General features: G+C 31.5%; 1 protein-coding gene across 1 annotated transcript in view; it reads right to left on the bottom strand.

The window, feature by feature from the left end:
• The window catches only part of NCAM2 (neural cell adhesion molecule 2), a 227,056-nt gene that overhangs the window by 21,647 nt on the left and 179,824 nt on the right, over nt 1-25,585 (bottom strand). Inside the window, exon 15 of the mRNA XM_007449094.1 lies at nt 17,448-17,628. Within this exon, the coding sequence (XP_007449156.1) occupies nt 17,448-17,628 (181 nt within the window). The remainder of the gene's footprint in view (nt 1-17,447; nt 17,629-25,585) is intronic.

Below are 25,585 nucleotides of genomic sequence, written 5' to 3'. Positions count from 1 at the left end.
TATCTGTCCAGTCTTCCCTGTCTCCGATTCCATACTCATTTTCATAATACATGTAGACATGTCAATCCCTGCTTGATGTTTAGATCTAAGAAGCTAGGAAATAGACTCAGTCTCTTATATGTGATTAGTGACTGAATTAACATTAGATGATTTATGTCTATAAATATATTTCAAAAATAGACACTGTGTAATATAATACTATAAATTTATATTATATATATATATATAATTAGTATAATGATTCTATATACTTCTAAATGGAATAACATTTCAAGTGGTTCATAATTTTCACCATTAGTTGTTTTTTTGTTTTTTGTTTTTTTTTAATATCCACCCAATCCCCCTTAAGGTTTGAGTATCTATCTTTTTAAAACAATTCCTTGTAAAAAGTGAATAATCTAGAATATGAAATTATTATTCTTCTATGGGAATGTTGATGTAACCTTGTCAAATGTCAGTATGAGGTAAAGTAACATAGTTTAATGTAAGAAAGGAAATTAAATAAAATAAACTGTTATTTAAAAAAAAATGTTGGCTAAAAAGAAATAATATTTTAGATAACAGCACTTTTTTTTAATAACAGCACTTTTTTGATAAATGTTTCGAATAACTGAAAACTTAGAAATGAACGTTTTTAATAATTGTTTTTACAAATCTGGTGCAACTATAAATTGTGGGAAATTGTGAAATATCTATAGCCCTTGCACAGCAGAATATCTAGGCTTTTATCTACACTGACATTTCAAATTGCTAAGTATGTTGGAATGGAGAACACTTGCCACAAAACCCTGTCAAAAAAATGGGATAAGGAGATATAAAATATTTTTATATGTGATACTTATTCAAACTGATACATTTGAAGTTTATTCTCACCTCACTAACCGTATACTGTCTCCATATGCAGTTTAAATCTTATGATATATGTTCAGTTTGCTATGGTGGAATTGATTTAGTTATTTCCCATAAGACAATGAAATTTTTATTGGTTAGTAGGAAAGGGAGTGTCTTAGATTGAAGTGAATATGATCAAAACAGATATTGGCCAGTGTTAAAAAATTGAGTAGTTTAAATTTTAGGTCCTTGTTTCAACCATTAACTGGCCAATTTCATTTTTTTCTGTTAATGTTTAAAAACTATTCCATATATTAAAAAAGAAGGAAATTAAACTTTCTCTTCACAAACAGAAAATACTTTTTTCTTAAAGATTATATTAAAAAATTGAATTACACCCATATAAGATTAAACTACAACTGATATTTTACAAATTGCTTGTTGAAATTCCAAATTGTTAACCTATTTATCATAAAATTCTTAAATATACATACCTTTGATTTTTATAAATGTATAAGACAATAAATGGAAAATGTGAACAAATATATGGATGGTATTTTCTAAGGAATTTATAGCATATTAGGTTTACAAAATTTCTGTTTTTACACACTCACTTTATTGTGTCCTAGAAACTTCAATTTCTGCATTGGGGTTTAATACAAAATTAAGTTACATTATTAAAACTAAACATTCTAAACATGTAGGGCCACTTATATATTATTACCCACTGCAACTGAATGAATATATTGTATACCATCAACCATAAAATAGAAATGTAGATTTTCACTTAAGAAAAATAGAGGCAAGATATTATTCATTTGGTGAATGGATAAAACATGAGACATCCTGGCGATGGAATATCATTCAATGCTAAAAAGAAATGAACCATAACATCATGAGAAGACATGGAGGAACTTTAAAGGCATATTACTAAGTGAAACAAGCCAATCTGAAAAGACTACTTACTGTATGATTCCAACTATATGACACTGTGGAAAAAGCAAAATTATGAAGACAGTTATAAAGCTCAGAGGTTGCCAGAGATTTGGAGAGAGGGAGAGATAAAGAGGCAGGCAGAGCACAGAGGATTTTTAGGGCATTGGTACTATTTTGTATTACACTATAATGGTGGATCAATGTAATTATACATTCATCAAAACCCACAGAATGTGCAACACCAAGAGTGAACCTTAATGCAAATTATGAACTCTGGGTAAAAATGGTGTGTCAATGTAGATTCATTGATGGTTACAAATGTACCATTCTGCATGTTAATAATGGGGGAGGCTATGCATACATCGGGATTGGAAGTATATAAGAACTCTGTACATTCCTCTCAATTTTGGTGCACACTTGGAACTACTCGAAAAAATAGAGCATATTTAAGAGCAGAAAAGAAACCAAACAAACTTAGTATCTTTAAAATCTTCATGGAACTGGCTAACGTGCCTGAATCAACTGAGAGTGTCCATAAGAACAATATTCATAAGTACTAAAAAAAGATGATATATTAAGTTATGAATAACACACAGGCAAGTCAATTATTTTCAGCTACCTGCTTTTGTATGAAGAAATCCACCAATGAAACATACTGGACACTGCTATAGAGAACTATTTTTATTTCCTTAAGTAAACCTTCCTTCATGTCTGAGCCATTTGATGGAACAGTAAGTCTCAGTATAGCATATGAAAATCCAATAAATTGTTTTCTTTTTTCCACCAATAAGCACCAAGAAGTAGAATATTTTTCCTGTCATTTTTCAAGAGCATCAGTGAGTTTTGCATTTAATCTTCCAGTAACATACATATCCAGTTTAGCTGTGGTGAAATTATATAGAAACAACAGCAAATTGAAGTTTGTCATTCAGAGATTCTTCAAAACAGAAATGCTAATATGAAGAGAGAACTTTTAGTTTTGTTTTAACCACATTTAAACAGAAGAAAAGGCTATATTTTAATATGAATTTTAAAATAATTTAATATTTCTCTTTGTAATAATAAATGAGAAATCAGTAGAGAAGCAAGCATATAGTCTCTATGCAAATTATGTATTGAAGGTGTTTATTATGATTTCTTAAAATGAAAAAGATAGATGCTGAAATGGAAATATTTATTTTGTTTTTTATTAGATAGTAACTAAAAATATTATTTTATATTAATTAAATATCATTTATTTCTACAAAAATATAAATAAAGTCATTTTATAAAGAGTTTTCAGGCAATGTGTAAAAATCAGAAAATAGTAAAATTTAACTTGATATTCTTTTAAGGCTATAAGCTCACTGTGAGTTTATTACACTGATCTTGGGAATGCAGCTATATGTACAAGTTGACCTAAGAACCATAATAGCTGCTTAAGAGAAGTACCATGACTATTCAAAGGAATGGTAGTTGGTGAATACACAGCCTTTCTTTTGCCACAAAGTTTTTTCTATTGTTCAATCAAGAAGAAATCAAAGATACTAGATTAAAGATATAAGACCATATAAGTGATAGACAAGAGATTTAGGTATGCCTTCTTTGATTCAATGTAATTTGACAAAACTTACATATGAGGAAAACTGAGGGTGTAAGTTCCTTGACTGTGTCAATGACTAGTCATTCTTCTTCTCTAATCCTCAGATTGTTGATATAATAAAATAATGGTGTTTGATTAGAATATTAGAATAAATTTTCTCAAATCTCTTTAGTTTCCTCACAGTGACCCCAAACAACAAAGTAATATAAAGCTAACAAAGTAATATAATACTGTGACAGTCACCATGAAAATTTCCAACAATCCCCAGATAGTTCCCATTTGATACCATATCATTGTTAAGGAGCTTCAGGAAAAATAAATACAAGAACAACAGAAAAAAATCAGCTTACCTTTCTCTCTCCCCCAATATATAAAACTTCTGTAACTAATGTATCAATTGAAAGAAGTTCAATATTATAACAACATATAGATATTATATGAAAATTTTCACTTTGAAATGTATGCAAACATTTTTAATGGGTGATATATATATTAAGACATACATGTGGGAGAGGGCTGTTCTGGAGTAAGGAAGATTAAGTGTGCCTTAAAATAATGCAAATCTTGAAAACGAATATTTTCCCTTTTGTAATTTCTACACTAATTTTTAACTGGCAATGCAACACTTGACTCTGTTTGTAAAAGAGAAATATATTCATGTCTAAACCACCAGTTTTTTTTTTCACTTTATAAAAAATAACTGAATAATTTACTTATTAAAGAATTATCATTGGAGGGACGTCCCTGGCAGTCCAGTGGTTAAGACTTTTCCTTCCACTGCAGGGGGTCCAGGTTCGATCCCTGGTCAGGGAGTTAAGATCCCATATGCCTCAGGGCGAAATAAAACAAAACATAAAACAAAAGCAATATTGTAACAAATTAAATAAAGCCTTTAAAAATGGTCCCCATCAAAAAAATCTTAAGATAAAAAAGAATTATCATTTGAACCCAGGTTCAGCGCTAAAACAAATGAACACAAAGTAATATGATGTTTTATAGAGGGCACTGGAACTCCGTTCTAACTGTGACTTCACTATGTAAATCCCTCAACCTCTTTAGGTCTCACTTTTCTCATCTAAAATATGGGAGAAATGCTACTTCATAGTAAATGAAATACTGCACTTAAGGCGTTCCATACAGTGTGTATCACAGTACATGTTAAGAAATAGAAGCTGCTCTGTTTTCATATTATTGATATTATTTGTAAACTTCCAAAACCAATTTTGTTTCATACCTTGGCTGTGGGTGAACTGAGAACTTTAATGATTTTCTACAACTTTATTCTCATGGTGCTCAAACTGAATTATAGTAATATGTTAACCAAAGGAATTGGAGAAAATTACTTTAAGGATTTATGTCTGCTTTCATAAATTTTTGCTGGCAAAGGAGACTACTCTCCAATTATTGCATTATTTAAATGATTACACTAATGTGTTTTATTAAGATATCATCTGATTATTATGGTCTCCACTAGTAATAAAAGTTTCTAAGAAGACCTTAGAACTAGTTTACTACAAAAGTAACAGTATTTGGTATTGTTCCTAAGTCATTTTTCCAGTATGAGCCTGCTGATGATTTATTATTTAAACCAAAAGAGAAATCACTCAATGATCATATGTTTATTACATTGTGATATTGAATCTGATCAAGTTAGAAATGAAAACACACAAGACAGAAAACGTTTATACCAGTAATAAAGAAAACACATATAACAAAGATTTTCCTCAGTTTTCTTTATTACAACAATGAAGACACAGAAATACAGAAAATAAAATGACATTTAATATACTATGAAACTCATGCAAAGGATTACACATAGTGCTGGATATTATGTCAGGGATTTTAAATAAGAGATGATACTGAGGACAATACATATATAACATACATTTTATTTCAAGAAAATAAGCTCTGATGAAAACAAATGCAATTAAAATGATCAGCAATAGTCACTTTAAAACAGAAGTGTTACACATAAAATCAATGTAAGATGTGAGATAAAAATATTCTTGAAAGAAATTCATGAATTATGGATGTTCTTTAAAACAGTAATTTTTAATTGCTTGCTTTTAGGGGAAAAAATGATTTGCTGGAGATTTATTTTGTAGTCCCATTTAGTACATAGATAAATAAAATAAATATGGTATAACTTAAAATTATGCTACCTCTGAATATTATGCAATATTTGCAATGTGTAACTATATTTCTATTACTTAAAATGAAGTTATAAAGAATAACTGAATTTAATTTGAACATACACAATTTAAGAAAATTTGCAATATATCTAGGCTTAATACAACCAACATTAGATTTGTTCACACAAAATTTAATTACACTTGAATGAGCATATCTTTAAAAAGTAGATCAAATAATAGTCTACTAACAAAGGCATGAGGACATCTTTTGCAGTTCAAATCACCTCAGATATACTAAAAGAACTTTTGAACATATGTGTTTTCCTTGGATATTTTGTTTTTTTCAATTTTGCTAAATAGAAGCTAAAAATTGATGCTATAGAATAATCCACTCTTTCTGTAATATTTAGGGACAAGTATTTTAGGCTTCCAATTAGTTAATAGCCATGGAGGAAGGGAGAATGACTACAAGAGATGTTTATCTGGTTCATAATCTTAGGTAAGATAAAGAAACTAAAGGTATTTGGAAAACAAAGAATTGATATTAAGTTCCCGTCTCTGCTTTATTTCAGAACAATTAAATTAGATTTATACTTACTGAATCCATTCCCTTACATAAATATTGAGATGCTGCTTACTTTTATAATTTTATGTATTATAACAAGTTTTTAAGCACCATGTAGTAAAGAGAGATACAACCCCTTTTTTTTTTTTTTTTTTGCGATATGTGGGCCTCTCACTGTCGTGGCCTCTCCTGTTGCCGGACGCGCAAGCTCAGCGGCCATGGCTCACGGGCCCAGCCGCTCCGCGGCATGTGGGATCCTCCCAGACCGGGGCACGAACCGGTATCCCCTGCATCGGCAGGCGGACTCCCAACCACTGCGCCACCAGGGAGGCCCTACAACCACTTTTAAACATTAAAAATGTTAACTCTAGAAAAATACTCGTTTAGATGGTGATTTGGAAAAGAATATTAGATTTTTTTCTTCAGTTAAGACCTAAAATTTACTGTTAATATTTTCTGAATTCTAAGATTATCTATCGAGTGTTGATAATGATTAAATAATACTCCTTTTTAAAAATGACGTAATCAGCCAATTTAGATACAGTTTTTACCAATTTCAATTTATATTGAAATTATTTCAGTGCTGTTTGTAGGATATTCATATCACTAATCATTTGAAATATATAAATTTAAGCTACCCATTCAATGCATTAGCCTTGTGGAAGGATTTGTGACATATACATATCACAAATTCTGAAATTTTACAATTTAACAGAGATTAACAGAAAAAGAATAGAAGAAATGCATTGTATTTATTCATGACCAGAAATTGAGAGGGAGGAAGAGAGAGAGGGAGGATAAGGGGAAGGAGAGTGGGAGGGAGAGAATATTAGGAAGAAACAATTGGAAGGAAGAATGAAAGTGTATAAAACCAAGTAAGAGAAAGCCTACTTAATTTGTACGTATTCAAAAGCGGTTTAAAGGATATTACATTGTGCCCCACAGACTTGAACCATAATAAAATACATAAAATGACACATTTAGGAATGAACTTCGTGATCCTGTATCTTTATTCATTGAGCGAAATCCTAATGCATAAGGGCTAAAAAATATATAAATGACAATATTTAATTTAGGTAGTGTCATAACAGCGTATTTATTTAAAGCTCTTAATGCTGCTAATATCATAAGCAAAAACAAATGGGTGGAGATTTTCAGATAATTTTACATGACTAGAGATATTTCTTCGTTAACTACTATAAACTGAAAATATTATATATAATATTAGCTATTTTTGAAAGCTAGGTCCAAACACACTTAATTATTGTATTGGTGATGTAAATATCCATCTTGAATTACTAAAATGATTTGTAATCTAAAATGATTTGTAATCTAAAAATTTTATTCCTTCATTCTTAGTGTAGGTATACCATATGAATAAATAAAATAATTTTCATGTATCTGAAAGTACTCATCCAGATCCAAAAGTACCTGGCCTAATTCTCCCTTGCATATTCTATTTTGTTCAATATAAATGAATAACCATAAATCCAACTGTCCAGACTTGAAAATATTGTGGAATTTTCCTTATTTAAGTTTTAATTTAAATTAAATATAATTAATGGGAATTCTTAAATACAAAATGTTTGAGTTGTATAATGATTTCCAAATTAACCCAAATTGTATAACCTATGAACTACTATGCACAGTTGTAATTTTAATTATTAATTTTCAAAGAAATGCTGAATACTTAAAAAGTCAAAATTATCTGCAATAAAATTATTTGTGCAATTATATGTTTTATGTAATTGACATATAATGTTAATCAAATGTCTAAGATTTATTTATTTATTTAAAATTGTTAAACACTTGAGATATTTTAGGCTAAGAAAAAAAAAGGAAAAATTTTTTTTAAGAAAAATGAAGCAAGTCTTTGTTTCAACCTTGTTCTTGTCTACCAGTAATTGATGCACATAGGTACACTTGCATAATGGTTTGGGAAAGTGTATGGGTATAGAGTTTATAAAATCTACTTATTTCCAATGAATAATAGTATTAGGACAGAAAAATATAAATGACAATTTACTTAAAGTTCTTCCATGTAAGAAAAAATTTCATAGGAAAAAGATTTTACTACTACCTTCTAGTCTTTATTAGCATATCTAAAATGTGGTTCGATGGGCCTTAGAGCTATATGATAAATAATTAGAGTTTGAATTGGGGTAGAGAAACATGTAAGGCTGAAGGATAAATGGAGAAAAGAAGATAGACTTCAAAAAATTGGGAGAAGAAAAACAGAGATTTCAGGCTTACATAAAAAATTAATCATGGTACTTCACATGCAGATAATGGCGATTATGCATAAGCAAATCAACCTAACTTTACAACTGGCATAATATGGTCAAAACAAACTTTTAAAATGATTTTAACATTGGATGATAAGATATACACATCAATAAACATAGGTACATATTTCTGATCATACACAATGAATAACAAAACTCACCTTACACACAAGTTCATATTTATACATTTCAGACACAGAATTTTATTTAAAAATCCACTGGATGAAAAAGAATTATTGGGTGATAGTAGGGAGAATTTTTACGTCTTGCTTATCAGTCACATTTACTTAGACCTACAGCAGACATTAATTAGACAAAAACGTGCTGTCAGTTAGACTTTATGGTTGCATATAACAAGAGTAAAGCTCAAGTAATAAAAAAGGTAATTCAGCAACACTTAAATATTATTAAGATATTTAAAAAAATCCAAGAAGGTATTTTACAATCTCTAAGGTTTCATTTTTTGAAATGCAATAGCTGAATTGTTTATAGTTTTGTGCTTTCCTATTTCTTATAGACATAAGACGAAGCACAGAGTCGATTATTTTAAGATGTCTGAGAATTTTTTAAAATTTATGCATATCTTAGAACTGTAAAATAACTGTTAATCTAAAAATAAACATTTAGCCAAAGGATAAATAGCTCCTTAATTTTAGGATTAATATCTTGATCTGTACTTAGATGTTTAAAAAATCTAAATGAGCCACTCATTAAGTGTAAATCATTCTGCTAAGATATAAGAATTTCAATTTTAGGTTCTTTTATGAACTGTCCAAATGTCAGTCTAGGTATCATGCAAACCAAACTGAGTGTTCTTCTTATCACTGTTGGTGACTTTAGTTACAGAATATAAAATTTCAAATAAAAATCAACTTTGTTATCTTACTAAAGACATATTACATGTTCTTCACAAAAGCATTTTGTAATCATGAACTAAATCAAGATAATTTCTATGACTTTCTCATGGAAATATTTACAATTTATTGGAGAGATCCAGTCATGTTATAATGAATGGGAAAAATTGTTCATGGAAGTGTTATTGGAACGTCTTTCTTTCCCAGCACTTGTTACATGTTAGTAATCAACATATCTACAAGTCTTATCCAAACTCATGGAATATGACATGCAATCATGGATGTAGTATGCAATTATAATTAGTTCTTCAATAAACAGAACATTGGCTCTTTTAATTTTAAAAATCAAACATTCCCAATAAATAGGTTAAATCCCCACACTGCAAAAATTGGAATTGGGAAATCCCTTTGTCTCAGCAGGGGAGAAAGAAGTGTGCTTAATCTGTGGGATGGGCCACTTCTGCATTCTACAGGTCTGTTGCTAGCTCAGAAGAAAAAAGTACAGCAGTGGACAACAAAGAGTATGGAAAAGATAAATTACAGAAAACAGACTACCGAAGGCAGGTCTATCTTTAGACGTGACATGATAGGATCCTGTAGGTATTTCTTTAAAGACAGAGAATACTTTCATGCAACCAAACTAATTCATTTTGATGAATGAATCTCAAAGCCCAGAAACCAATAATTTGATTTACCAGGTAAGTTACAGTCACTCTTGTTAATATATATAAATCTGATTGCCTGCTAATTGTCCTGAGTGAGTAGTAAGAATCACTTGCTAGCATGTGGTTGGCAGTAAAAAGCACAAAACACTCTTTTCTCATTTTGTGATGAATGAAAATGTGAAAACAAAAATTATTACTCATGCTACTCCCTCAAATCCAGAGGAATCTCCTCTGAGAGCTGGAATCTAGTAACACCTCCTTCTCATCTCAATTTCCTCTTCTTGAAAGTAGTAGCTAAAATATTTACCTCTCTCTCTGATCCTTGCAAAGAAATTGACTCAGGTGTCCAGGAAAAAGTAATAAATAAGTATACATATTGTTAGAACATGAATACTTGATGCCACCTCAAAACACAATTCCAATCTAGTGCACAGGGTGCAACTTTTTAAACATATTCAAACTTAATTTTTAATTTATTTTGGAGCAACTGCAGAAGATATTTTCACTTAATGAAAAAAAAAGTCTGGATTTTAAAAAATTGGTTTTCAAATTGAAGAAAAAATACTTTCACTTTTATTCCTTATGATATTTTAAGTCAATAAAAAAATAAGGCAGCACAATAGGATACACATCTAATATAATAAAAGTTATCAGGTTTATATTTTATATAAATGGTAAAACAATGAAATATTATAAATGTTTATAAAGTTGGGAACTTACATTTAAAAGAATAACAATCCAAACCAATATAAAAGATCCACAATTCTACATAACAAAATTTCTACTTATACAATGTATGGCCATGGATATTGAGTTATATTTGTAAAATAATCAAATGAAAGATTAGATATAGCAAACACTTGAGTTCCAAATAAAAGTGACATGATATTCAATAAGCTCAACTTTAGAAATTAAAGAAAAATTTAGAATGAAACAAGTTACGCTGTGAACTAGTATTGGAAGAAAAAATCCTGTTTCAGTTTCCTTCTGTGATTTTCTGACAAATTATCTACTTTAAAGGTCAACAATTTGGGGAAGGGAAAAATGGCTAACTATTCATGGGTAAGGATAGGTGCATAATTAGTTGGACCCTAGAAAATATTTTATTATAATTTTAGATTAGCCTTGTAAATTTGCAGGGAATAAAAGGAAATAGATGATATAACAACATTAAAACATGCAAGACAAACTTATGGCTATAATGAAAGAAAACCCAGCAGCATTCAGCTGCCATGACTGGCTTCCATTTTCACCTTTATTTGCTTCACAGCATTTATCTGCATGATGAAAATTATTTTTGAAAGTAGAACAAGAATAAAATAATTAAGGAATAAAGAATAGAGTTAAAAACATGAAAATAAAGGAAAAGAAAAAAGTGACAGTAGGAAAGAAAAAAAGAGAAAATAATTAATATAAGATGTACACAAAGCCATTACTAATTACTTACAAAAATTTATTTTGATACAAGACAAAGAATTTTAAAAATCTAGTTTAAAACGCTTCTAAATAGTTGTCACATATTAAAAACATAACTCAGTTCTATCATTGATTACTTAAATGTGAACATCTTAAATATTTTTTAATGAAGATACAACTTATTAGAGAGAGGTCACCAGTCATTCCACTGTGCTACTGATAAATTCACACTGTTACTTAAATATGAGCTCATCATATTCTGCAATGTTTGCTGTTAGTTTTTTTTTTTCCTGCTATCGTATTTTCCTATAAAATATATTTAATAAAAGTAGTAATATTTTTAATAATGAATAAAGTATCAAGAAATATAATTGAAAATGATAAGTTCACACAGTGAAAATTTTCAAAAGAATAAAAGCAAGGAACATTAACTCAACTGGCCATAGGTATACTCTAGACATACGTTATTGTTGCTCATTTAAAATAATTTTGAGAAACAAAGATCATGAAAATAATTTACAGAAATTTACTTTTGTATTATGTACTAAACCAAATAAATATTGTTTTGCATGTATCATTAGTATTTAGATTTGACTGAGGTTTTCAGATAGTTAAAATGAAGTTTTTCCCAATTAACTGAATTTCAATTTCACCATTGCTTTAGAATTTCTTTAAATTCTAAAACAATCATAACCTTAAGAAAGCATTTTAGTATTTACCATGCACTTGAATGTTTTGTTTTCCGTTCATGTTGAGTTATTTGGAGATGAAAGGGTATACTAGTCTTTCTGGAACTAGAGTTGAATGCTATCAAAATAATTTTACACTACTGTTCATTATAAGTATAATCAAAAAAGTCAATTAAAATAAAAATTAACTTAAAAAATTTAGCAATATATTTATTGGTGGTGATCTATGTCACTTCTTGGTATGGATGCAATTATTTTCCATCAAATTATATTGAGAGTCTATGTTAAAATTAGACATGTTTTCAATTCATAGTAACAAGAGAAGAAAAATGAAGCAATTTACAAAGGTTTTGTTTTGTTTTATTTTGTTTTGTTTTTGGTTAAAACAAACAATATTAAACATGTCCTAAAGCCAAAAGAAATGGTGAAATTTTTTTCAGAGTTATTTTACCTCCAAGATTTTTTAAAGCATTAGATTATACTCATTCTACCAAGTTAGGAATATTTTTAGCCATTAAAATTACAGAACAAATCAATAAATATCATTTTAACAGCCTCTAGTTCCATAGATGGTTTTGTAATCAGTTTTACAAGAATTAATTTGTCATATTACCCAATATTTTCATTGTTTATAAAATAAAATGAGACGGAATTATGCTGTATGAATATTCCAAAACAGAACATAATTGTGATTTTTGCATACTCTGTTTCTATGTGAATCAAGGAACACCACTTTCAAAATAAACACATTTACTAAGTGAAGAAAGGAAAATATTATTAATCATAAAATAGTTTTCACATCAGAATCATGAACTATGGAGAAATGCGGTATCCACTAAGATACGTACATAGAAAAGCCATTATTATCAATAGAATATATGACATATGAATGTAAGGTAAGCCTATTGTTAAAAAATAGTCCCTTAGTCCAACAAATAATTGTACTCTGGATTTAGCTTGCTCCTTTACTCAAAGAGTTAAATATATCTGAATGCACATAAGTATTGGGTTTTTTAATTCAAAGTCCGTAAACTTTATTTGGACAGTTTACAATGCATGCTATTTAAAACATAAATTAAAATGAAATTAACTTTTAAACTCCATATATTCTCCAAATTAAATAAGGCTTAAGAGTTGCTAGTTTATTATACATAACTAATTTAAAATATGTTTGAATTTATAATGTGTATTTTAAAATGGAATAAAAAATTATATAAGAGTAATTATGATGAAGGCATATGAAGATCATTTTTTCTTATTTTGCTGATACATAATTTTAACTCTATAGTATTTTGTGGGTTTAAAGGCTCCCAAATTCACCATCAACTATCGCAGATTCTAAAATTGTCCCAAGAATCCTCCCAGAGCTAAATCAAACAATTCTTGAACTATAAGGGCACGTCTTTGATCTGGCTTTCCATGAGACCTTAGCAGTCTCTGGATTCAGTCACAGTAAATTAGACATTATTTTGTGACATTTTTATAGATAAAATAAATATTTTATCTTTCCCTTTTCCAGTAAGATGCTCTGGTTTTGTGTCATCTGTACAGTTTAGAGGGGATGAATTCTATCTCCTACTTTCTCAGATAGCTTTGTCTGTACATCTGTATGTCTGACTTTTCCTTGACTGCTTGATCTGTCATCAGCTGTGAAACACATGCTAGCCTTTTTCATCATAAAAGTCCTTCTAACACTGACTATTTTTTCCCCCTCTGCTCACCTTCATACAGAGCTTCTTGAAAGCATAAATTAACATGGACTCTAAACCTGCTAACCTCCCATACAATCCTCAGCTCATTCCTACCTAATTTCTCTCCCAAGCACTTCAGCAGAGCTGTATGTAATAAGCAAATTTCACATCTCTTCCAGTTGAGTTGTTGACCTCTCAGCAGCGTCTGAAGGGGCAAATGTGATTGATAAATTTCTTCTGGAAATATGACTGTCTTTTAACTTACAAGATACTACAGTCTTGTGTTTTTCCAGGAACTCTAGTCTCATTGGGGGAGGGAGGGGTTTCCTTGTCCTGTATAACATGGTTATACAGGACATGGTTCTTAACACTCTATTCTTCAGTAACTCAAGAAGCACCCCTTGAACATTAATGCTGTGCCAGTCACCCTTCTAAGTACTGGTATTGGGTACTGGGAAACATCTATGAGTATCACAGACATCGACTATTTATCATAGAGCTTAGACATTACTCACTGTGTGGTTTTATCCCCACCCAGGCTTTAAATATCAATTATCTGTTAAGGCTGAAAATATCATAATGTATATTTCCAAGCCATGGCTGTCTCCTCATCTCCATACACACATATCTAACATCTATTTGACATTTCAAACCTAACAAATAACAAACCGATTTATGTTTGACCCTTACTCTCCAAATCCTGCTCTGTTTATAAGATTGTTCATCCTGAGAAAGTCATCAATATCTACTGAATCCATTCTGTTACACAGGCAGGTTAATCTACATCTACAATGTGTCTGGAATTTAGTCATTGCTTTCTTTTTCTACTGTTATCACATTTTTTCAAGCATTCGTGTTCATCCATCTCTTGCTTCTATCCTGATGAGCAAGATTAATCTGTCTGTAATGTCTATCTATTCATATAATTTCCCTGCTTCAAATGATTTCTTATGACTTTCAGGATCTGTTTTAAAATTATTTACATGGTTTTTAGAAGACCTTGGATTGGTTGGGTCACAGATCTCTCGGTATCCTTATTTTTGTTCACACACCTCCAGGTTCTCTCCCAGCCATCTTTTTCCTAGTTCTTAAAGCAAATCAAATTCCTTCTTCTTTCAGAGACTTCTTCCATGTAAGACACTTTCCCTGGAAGTCTCCTTCCTTACAAGTTTCTTTCAGAAAGTCACTTTCCAAGGGAATCCTTTCTCAAGCCTCACCTACCCCTATAAGTTAGGTATACTTGCCAAAGGCTCTCATGGCAGCACACTGCACCAGCATATCTCTTAGTTGTAACTACTTGGTGGATACTCTAACTCTTGATTAATGTCTATCTTCCCTACTAGATTGTATAGTCTTTCAGTGCAAGAACCAGTTCTGTACTTTTCACAGATAATTCCTCTGCACTCATCACAGTACTTTCCACAAAGCAAGACCCCAGTGAATAACTGGAATGAATGAATGAATGAATCTTAATATTGCAGAACCAGAAGAAACTAGCTTAGGGATTAGGAAATGCATATCAAGAGAAGTTAACTGACAAGAGCAAAGTTGAAACTATAAACCATTTTCCTTTTAAGCACTGTCCATAAACTAACTTTCCAAAACTGAAACAAAATACTTTTAGAGTAAATGCATCATAGCATACTTTAGTTATTTTTGTGCCTATATACATATATATATTCTTCATATATATGTTCTTCATATATATTCTATCTTTATTTATTTATCTTTTTGTTTATACTTACTATTGGTTTTATTAACAACAGTTTCTTATAAAAACAGAATAACAGGGACTCTGGGAGTATAATGTAAAGTAACATGCCTGAAATCTATTTTTTTTACAGTTTGCATTTTGTCTATAAAATATAACTAAAATATTGATTTCCATTTCAAAAAATATTCATTTTTATCTTGATAAAAATAATTATTCCCTCAAGTGTATGAACTAAATTAAAGATGTAGGGGGATGTTGTAAATAGTGTTGCAATGAACATTGTGGTACATGTCTCTTCCGCAGCATAGCACAGGGAGATCAGTGCGGTGCTCCGTGATGACCTAGAGGGGTGGGATAGGGAGGGTGGGAGGGAGGCTCAACAGAGAGGGGATATGGGGATATATGTATGCATATGGTTGATTCACTTTGGTGTACAACAGAAACTAACACAACATTGTGAAGCAATTATACTCCAATAAAGATCTATTAAAAAAAAAAAAGATATAGGAGGATGAAGTTTGCTCTTGCAATCCTCCTTTGAAGATTCTTTCTCAGATTAAAAATCATATTTATATCATTTTCCTGATATCTGCAGAGAGGATAATTACTACAAACACAACGCATTATAATTGTAGAAACATTTATTGATGTTTAAAACTCACAGAAACAATGAACTTAATAGTTCATTCAACCGTTCTTTTTATTAGGTGTATCATATTGTAAGGACATGGGATTTGTCATAGGATTTAAAGTAGCTCTGACCTTGAACAAATACTTTAGCCTCTCAAAACTGTATCTGTAAAATGAGAATAACTCTTTGTTGCTCAACTCAGATTCAAGAATAAAATGAGACAATAAGTGCAGAAATACTTTGTAAATTATAAAAAGTGTCAGTACAATATGATACCCAGCTATCCATATTATTTCTAGATACTTCCAACTTCCTAATTTCAAATTATAATTGGAAGCACTTATTAATACTAGCAATACAAAGCCATGATATAAATTACTTTTAAACCATAAAACCAATAGTAATTACCTTTTTTATAGAAAGATTAATTGTATAAGGTTTCTTTCAATTAAAAGATGATGTATGACAAAGTCATACTAATGAAATTAATATTAATTTGAAATTATAAGAGGATTAAATAGCATGACTGAATTGACAAACATTTTTCCAGTCTCAAAAATATTATGTAATACTGATACTCTATTATAATATGACTTAAATAAATCATGTTTATGAATATGCAGCTCTGATGTCTCTATCTATATATAAAGAGTATATGTGTATATATACATGTATGTATAAACTTTAAATTAAAAAAATTTAAATATGTAAAGGAATGATGAATGTTAAAATATGACCAATATGACAACTCATTAGCAGAGTTAACTGACTATGAATCAGGACAAATTCTTGCATCTTCACCTCTATAGCATGTATCTGATAAAAAGTTTAATATCCCTCCTGTAGACTTTGACAATATCACTAGCATAAAATAATGTAAGCACTGTTCCCTAATAAAGGTAGCCACCAGTGCACTGTGACCACCAATAATGAGTGTCCTGCAACTTTTTGAGCTTCTTTGAAACTCTATTCATAGTTCTTTCTGCAGGTGTATCTGTGGTTGTTTCTGCCTCATCGTGTGAGAGATTTTATCTTTCCAAACTCAACTTGCTTAGTCAGGCATGAATGGGCTCATTTTCCCAGAAGTGGAGGACCAGGTCCCATGTGTTTGGCAGAGAAGTTTTCTCCTTTGCAAAAGTTTTTTCTGGTCTCAATGAATATTTTTCATGTTGATTTTCAACAGTTTCTCTTACCCTCCATCCTCCCCCTCTGCTCATTCTCTCTCTACCACTTCAACCACTAAAGTTGTCAAAGTGCATTTACAAATGAACCAATCTTTTATGGCAAGAGCAACTGAGAAATCTTTATTGAGACATGTAAATAATCATGATTAGAACCTAGAATTTATACGTCCTTCTATAAAATTATGTTTTCAATATTAAGAAAAAATCCAGAGGGGTTATAAAAGATACTGTCATATTTATTTTCAGCCTAAGAAACCATATAGTTTGCTTACCTTTAATAATGTTGGGTTTTGGTGGCATGCTGAACTCATAGACTGTTGGTTCTGAATATCCCAATCTATTGGCAGCTGTAATTTGAACTTCATACCCCATTGTCCACTGTAGATGCTCTAAAATAATGTGGTCTTTATTTCCCTGCACTTTTTTCTCTAGCCACTGGTCTTCTTTATCTTTCTGTAAAGGCAATACAAATATATTTTGTAAATACCCATACACTAAAGTTGTGATCTTTAAAAAAATTAATTTATCTTGAAATGGAGCAAGTGGGTTTATTAAATCAAAAAAACGGTATTTTCTCATCCACTGGGATAAATGAAGTTGTATATAGATGAAGTTATTTCTAAGATTTTTCCACAAAAAAAATGTAATTGTTTTTAAATTAGCTGGAGTGATAATTCAAAATGAATCCTTGATGATTCAAATGATAATTCACCTCCATTAAGATTTTTTTTTAATTTCACATATATTGGTTTGCTCTTTAGCCACTTTGTTGATTATTAATAATCATGTGGACAGGGAAAACAAAATATTATATATAGAAAAATCTTAACATACCGATTAAAATAATATCCAGAGACTATTGTTTAATGTTTGGGGCAGGGCAGGCAGAGGGTAGTAAAGTGTCTTACAAATAAAGTCTGGATTTTTAAAATAGATTTAAATTTCCATTATCATTTTTTTATTACTATGATGTTTTGGACTTGAAGCAACATACAAGAAAAATTATTACCTGTTAAACAAGTTATTAACATAAGAAAATAAAATATGTTACCCTATCCTGAACATTCTACACTTAAATCCAGATTCTTTTTCTAAAATAAATGTTTTGGACAACATGCTATTTGAATAACCCCTTAAAAAAAATACTATGACTACATTTACAAATAATTGAAATAATTTTATGGATTAAACTATCCTAAGCAATGTGAACATTCGGCTGAGCCATATGTTAACCATTTAAAGTTTAAATGGTAACCTCTGCCTGTGTCCCTCATCTCTATTACAGAAATGAGGGTAGCAGCTGCATCTGTTAGCTTTCATCAGAAAGCAAAGAGGAAAGCTGAGTAAATTGTATATTCCAGGGTATTAAGAATCATAACCACTTAACAAATGACAGCTATTATTAAAAAGAAACTATTTCCATAATAACTATACAGAAATGAAATGATATTTTCTCTGAAATCACATATCTAATAATCCAATAATCCATCACTGCCATTGAAAATATCAATTTCTCAGAGGTGTAATTATAAATAAATTGTAACCTGGAAATAGTGATAGACACATAGATATATAGACAGATCAATAGATCGATTAGTCAATCTTTTTTTAACCTCAGAGTTCAGCCCAGTATTACGTTATGTTGAGCCAATATTTTACAATGTTTATTTGACTAGAAAGAATAACAATGTTTTCCACATTTATAGTGAAAAATGAGGATTTATTATCTAAAATCAAATTGTGGAAGTTAAATTCATGATTGCATTAAATTGATGGTACTACTTATATTAAGTATCCTTCAAAAGGAGATAAGACCACATTACAGTTTTGGTACCATACTGTGATTCTCTTTTCTGACTTAATTGGTTCCATAGAACTTTTATTGCAGAGGAAGTCAGCTGACCTCTTTTGTTGCTTCCTCTAAAACTGGAGATACTACCCCCCTCCACGTGTTTCAGACAAGCACTTAAAATTATCATATAAACAAGAGGTAAATTCCCTTGCTTTCTGAAACTTATAAACTGACTAATTTATTAGACTGGGCTGGTGTCCAGTGTTATGAAGTGCACTGAAAAACCAGTGGAAAACAACAGTTTGGACCAGAAACCTTGTAACTTGTCTAAGTCATTAAATGACTAGTAAAGTTAAGGAAGGAATCTAGGTGTGTTTTTGAATTGCTTAGAATAGCTGTGTCATTAGCCAGGATTGTCCCAACATCTGCTTTCTTCATCAGTTCATTCATCAATTATTCAGTCTTTAGTGGATAGTGAGACTGTTCTAGAACTATGAACACAACAGTGAATAAAACATGTACAAATCCTTATTTTGGAGTTTACAAACCAACACAGAAGGAAGACATGAGTTCTTTGAAAAACAAGAGGGTGTTTTGGGAGCATATAATAGGGAGAACTAATAGAGTCCAGGAATCAGGAAGGTTTTCTATGGGGAAGTAATGTCAACTTTGCTGGAAATAAGAAACTCCAGTACCATTTTTCTTTTCATTCATCTTCACCTAGTGAATGAAGATGTGATTCCTTCACAGAAGTTTTGATCCAAAAAAATAGGCAAAATGATTGAAAACCTCAGAAAGACGCACAACCACTGGGAGATGTAAAAACAGACACTGTATGTGTATTGTTTTAAGTACATGTAAAAGCACTTTATAGGTATTGACCAAAAGAAATAAAAAGCTTACAAAAATCTCCACTGAAGGGCTTCCCTGTTGGCACAGTGGTTGAGAGTCTGTCTGCCGATGCAGGGGACACGGGTTCGTACCCCGGTCCGGGAAGATCCCACATGCCGAGGAGCGGCTGGGCCCGTGAGCCATGGCCGCTGAGCCTGTGCGTCTGGAGCCTGTGCTCCGCAACGGGAGAGGCCACAACAGTGAGAGGCCCGCATACCGCAAAAAAAAAAAAAAAAATCTACACTGAAAAGTAATTTTAGATCATATATGATATATGACATACATATACAAACATACATATAAATAGTAAAATACATATATAAATCTTTGATATATTGTAAATTGTATATAGACACATATACAGAAAGGAGGAGATAAGGAGTAGGAAGACTGAATGATCAGATAAGGACAAAGTTACACAAAGCAGTAGAGAGTTGCCCCTGTGGATGTCCCCTTACCTCAATAATTAAATATGTTCTAATTTATTATCAAATGCTTGGTGAAAGTGAATATTTGCGTGGAAATCCAGAGTTGAGTTTTGCTTTTGACCTGAGTGGAGATGTGGGTGAAAGAGCCAGAAATAAGCCAACAGCTGATATCTGGATTACCCTAGGATACAATTTATTATTCAGAGGGACGAAGAGACTTCACGTCCTTTAGGTTATTCTCCAAAAATACTATTTCTGAGAATTGAGCATTTGAAGTGAAACTTCCTGACAAACCGAAGGCATGCAGATAGTCTCTTGTGAATTTCCAGTCACTTAGCTTTCAATTGTTGAAGCTCTTAGCCTGATAAATTAAAAGCCCCTCCATCATTTTAGATAGTTGGACTGATGGCATAAGGAACCGAAAGGAGTTCTAATAATTTCCCCAATTTGAATCAATTTCATCTTCCATTCACCATTAGACAAGGAGGCTTTTTAATCCCTTAATTGCTATTCCTAGGGAATAGGGAAAAAAATAAAGTGGGTGTTACCAAATACTTTCCTAGGCATCAAAATCTCATTTATGCATTTGTAGAGTGTTTACAGAACTTAAATGCTGAGGGAACAATTTAAGATAATCAAGTTGCAAAACGTTCCCCTAGGTAATTTAATGAGATGATTTGCTGAATACGGCTATTATTAATAAGCCAGTTAAATGCTGAAGGGCAGCTACTGCAAAAAATATGGTCATTTTGCTTTGATATAGTTTCTTTTAAGCAATCCTTTCTGTCAAAACATAGATAGCAGGACCATGTGACCATTAAGGGGACTCCTTAAAAGTTATTCTAGAATCATAATATCAGGATATAGGGAAATATTTGCTATCAGCTGTACAGAGAGAAGAGTGGAGGAGAGATGGAGAGGGTTTTGGTTTGCTTATCTGTAGATGACTCCTTGACTGCTTTTATTCATAATAAGAAGAAATCTGCTAACTTTCTTTTCAAAGTCTCCGGATATATATGGCCAACATCATCTTAAGTAAAAACTGAATAATTATAAAAAGAGAGGACAATAGAGGAGGTGGGCTTGTATTAACCTGATTAATTTTAAAGCTCCTGTGATTGCACCGTTACGATTTAAGATTGTGTGTTCCCATGCAAGGCAGTTCCTGGTTTCTGGACTTCCAGTAGCCTGGTTCAGCTATTCACTACTTGTATGACCTTACAGAAGGCCCCAGAATTCTCTAACACTCTGTTTGCTACTCTGAATATGAGAGGTGATTTAGCAATCTGGATGATTTACACACACACACACACACACACACTCACACACACACACACATTCTGCTGTGATTGGGAAAAATGCAAGGTTTGGAAGTTTTTAGGAGAGTTTCAAATTCTAATCTCTTTTTTAATGTTATTATAGTTGATTCAAACTGCCTTTGTTCCAGGTCCTGAAGCTTGGTAAAATTTTGTAAACTGGACTCTACTTTATTGATTCCTACTCTCCATCACCGAGGTACTTCTTTAGGGAAAAATAAGATCTAATTTTTCCTATTCATCACCTTCTGTGTTCTCACATCCCATGAAAATGCACACAGTGCAAGTGTTTTCCCTTGCATTTATTAATTCTTGTATTTATTAATCTAGATACAGGATCATTTATAATTGCACAACGTAGACTAACTCATTTATTGTCATTGATGCATTTATTCATTCAGACAACAATTAGTCTATTTGATGCTAACAATACACGGATGAGTAAAAATTATCATTTTCACTAACAGCAAAGAAAAAAGTACCAAAAAGTTTAGTACTCTTTAATGTCCATAGCTATTCATTGTTGGAAAATATTTCAAAACTTAAACTGATGGCTTTAAAAAAATGTCAATATACACACCTAGACACAATTAAATGAGAAAAAAAGTTATTAATAAACTATTAATAATTTATTAGAAAATAAGTTCCCACAACAACAAAACCTCAATTCTACTTATTTATTACTTTAATACCCTTTTCAAAATTAACTTTTCTTTTTCTATGGCCATTGAGATACAACTTTCCAGACTTTGAGTCAGGCTTAAGAAGGTCAGTTATGACCTAGAAACACATGCTAGAGCAGTATTTCTAGTCCCTATAATATATTCCTCAAAATTGATGTTAGGTCACTAATTTTATTTAACCCTTCTTAGCTGAGGAAATTTATTTAATGTACCAACACTAAGTGATAGTCATGATCCGATACCTATCATCAAATTAGAGAGAAAACAGTGAAAAACCAATGGAAGCATGTACAAAAGTATTTATTAAATTATATAGAGTTCTTTTGACATTACAATCTGAAGTAGGTAAAAATATTCTGTACATAGAATAACTGCTTTAATTTTTCTATACACGTTATGAGATTAATGTTTGTCTTTAGTCTTCAAATACATTGTTTAATCTCACTGACTTATTAGAGATGTTAATTTTCACAATGGGTCCATGGAGGCATCTAATTCTGCTTTTATTACTCTAGTTCTGTTCTAATAGAGTCTGTCTTCTTAATACGCCACTGAACAAAGTTGTGTGCTCTATCTACTACAAGATAACATAGAATAATGTGTTTCCTGATTCATAATCTATAGGAAGTTAAACATTCTCTATATTGCAATATGATTAGTCTTCCTTTTCCAGTGAAATGCAGGTTTAAATATTCAGATTCAATGTCTGCTATAAATCAACACTCACATAAGGAACATATTATCTCAATTTTGTTTCCTAGCTTATAAAACATACCTGTGCACAGGGGAGTTGAAAGGTAGGGTCAAAGAAGCAATCAAGTAAAACTCATAAGAGTGTTCCTTACTTTCCAAATTTACCTAGTTTATTTCCATAGAGGTTATCCAACTAAAAAATGCATTGCATATAGCTAAATAAAATTTTAAGTTGTTCAGCTGCACTTTACTCCAGCTGCACTTTACTGCATGTAGAATTCATGCAGTTTGAGGAACTAATAGATGAAGTAGCTTGGAATCATACAAAGAAGAGTAATAAGTTATTTTTGAAATAGTTATTATTTCAATTACAAGTACAAATATCAAGGTAAATGCAGCTATAAACATTTAGCAACTGAATCTTGAACATGAAAGTTTTTAATGTGAACAAGTAACCTGTTGAGAAAGAAAATGTGGAGAAAATTATTCCTCCCCAAGATGGGCTGTTGTTTGACCACATAAATATAACTTTATACTGAATCTTGGAATTTGCAGCTGGGCCTGCAGAGCATGATATTTGCAGGATGGAGGAGGTGATAAAGAGAGAGAAAGAAAAACATAGGAATATGGAGATGATTTTAGTGTATTGGAGTACAAGGCATACCACTAAATGATATGGTAAAGATGAAGTGGATCAGAATGGTTGCATTTGGAGGCACAGGTCCTAGGCGATTAAGATGGGACAGTGAATGAGGAGTCAATACAATCTCCCCGGGCAAATTTCAATTCAGCCCTTACTGCTGCAAAAGCGTTTCTGCTATAAAGTCTCATGTTTTGTTCCCCATCCCCACAGGTGACCAAGTCACCCAAATTCTGTAAGGTTCAGTTTGTCCATTAAAAAATGTGAAAAACAAATAACTTTATGTATGATTATATTTTTTTTCTTTTTTTTTCTTCCAAGAGTTAGCAATACCTTCCTTGAAATACAAATGATATGAGGAATTACTTTGACAAATCTTACCATAGAAGCCCAAAATTCTACTAATAAAACAGTGTTCCCTGCTAAAATGCTAATAAGCTTTAGAGCAGTAACCCAGTAATTGATTATCCATCAATTATAGCTATGTTTGAATTATGCAACCAATCATTTTCATTATGATATTTAAAATGAGATCCACTAGTAATTTTTGTAGTTAGATAAAGCTGGCTCTTGGAAATTAAGAGGAGAGGGTTGGCAAGATAGAAATAAGATGGAATTGGGGAGAAACTAAAACTTTATTTTATTGGTAGAGTAAACACAGATATTGAGTAAATAGGCAAAAGCAGGGCATTGCTAACATTAGGCTGGTTGGGGGCGGGGTGGGGGGAAGAAAGGCAAAATAATGGAAGCTAGAGATTTACTGAAAACAAAACTTTTTCTTTTTCAAGTTTTAATCTGAGGCGGAGCCACATTAGCTACCTGTAAAGGTAAAATATATTGATGACCTATCTAAATTTGAATCACTCAAAATTTTCTAATCTTATTATAGTTAACACTTTACTTATCTGTAACACTTTACTTATCTGTGTCCTTGTATGTTTCACACATAACTTCTCATAGAAGACTAATTCTAATACACATTAAGGAAACCAAAGTAAACTTGGTCAGCATTTTAAACAGCAATTTATGTTTTCAAATATATACATATATTTCCCCTTGAATGACTATTTCCATTTTGTGAATCTAATTGGCTCTAAACAGATGTAGTGATACTCCAGTGAACACTTTCATTTCAACAATGACTGGGACCACTATTTGCAATAGAGTGAGTGGGGGTGGGAGATGCTAAACATACTGTAATGGGTGGTTCTGGATGGACCACTGTTATGCCACCCAAAGTGCCAATAATGTGCCTTTTTAGATACATAAGATTCATGACACTGTTATGGACCAAATTGTGTACACCCTCACAAATTCATATGTTAAAGTTCTAATCTCCAATGTGATTCTATTAGGAGATGTAGCCTTTAAAGAGGTAATTATGGTTACATGAGGCCCTTAGGATGGAGCCCTAATCCAAGAGGACTTGTATTTTCATAAGAAGAGGAAGAAATACCAGAGATGTGTGTGCACAGACAAAAGGCCATGTGAGGACACAGCAAAAAGGTAGCCATCCACAAGCCAAGGAGAGAGGCCTTGGGAAAAACTAAACCTGCTGAAACTTTGATCTTAGTCTTCCAGACTCCAGAACTGTGAGAAAGCACATTTGTGTTGTTAAAGCCACTTGGTCTGTGGCATTTTGTTACGGAAGCCCTAGCAGATTAAGACAGCCTTTATAATGATAAAGGTAATTACTTTAACGGTATGTTGGAGACTCCATTGTTTAGCTGACCCAATTCCCAACTATAGCACCTTTATGTTAGTGGTGGTCATGAGACATATTCTATCTAATGAGACATAATTCTAATTCTGCTTGGTGGAGTTTTTGAAAAATATGTATGGTATTGCTGGAAAAACAGACAAATTAAGCTTAAACAGCCTATTGCTCCTTTTGTTCTTTTTGCTCTCTTCACATTCTAAAGGTAGATGTGAGGGCAACATCTTTTTTTTTTTTTTTTTTTTTTTTT

Source organism: Lipotes vexillifer, unplaced genomic scaffold (assembly GCF_000442215.2).
Source record: "Lipotes vexillifer unplaced genomic scaffold, Lipotes_vexillifer_v1.1 scaffold1400, whole genome shotgun sequence".
In the NCBI taxonomy this organism is placed as follows: domain Eukaryota; kingdom Metazoa; phylum Chordata; class Mammalia; order Artiodactyla; family Lipotidae; genus Lipotes; species Lipotes vexillifer.
Note: the sequence above shows the minus strand (reverse complement) of the source record. Positions and strands in the feature narration are given on the sequence as shown.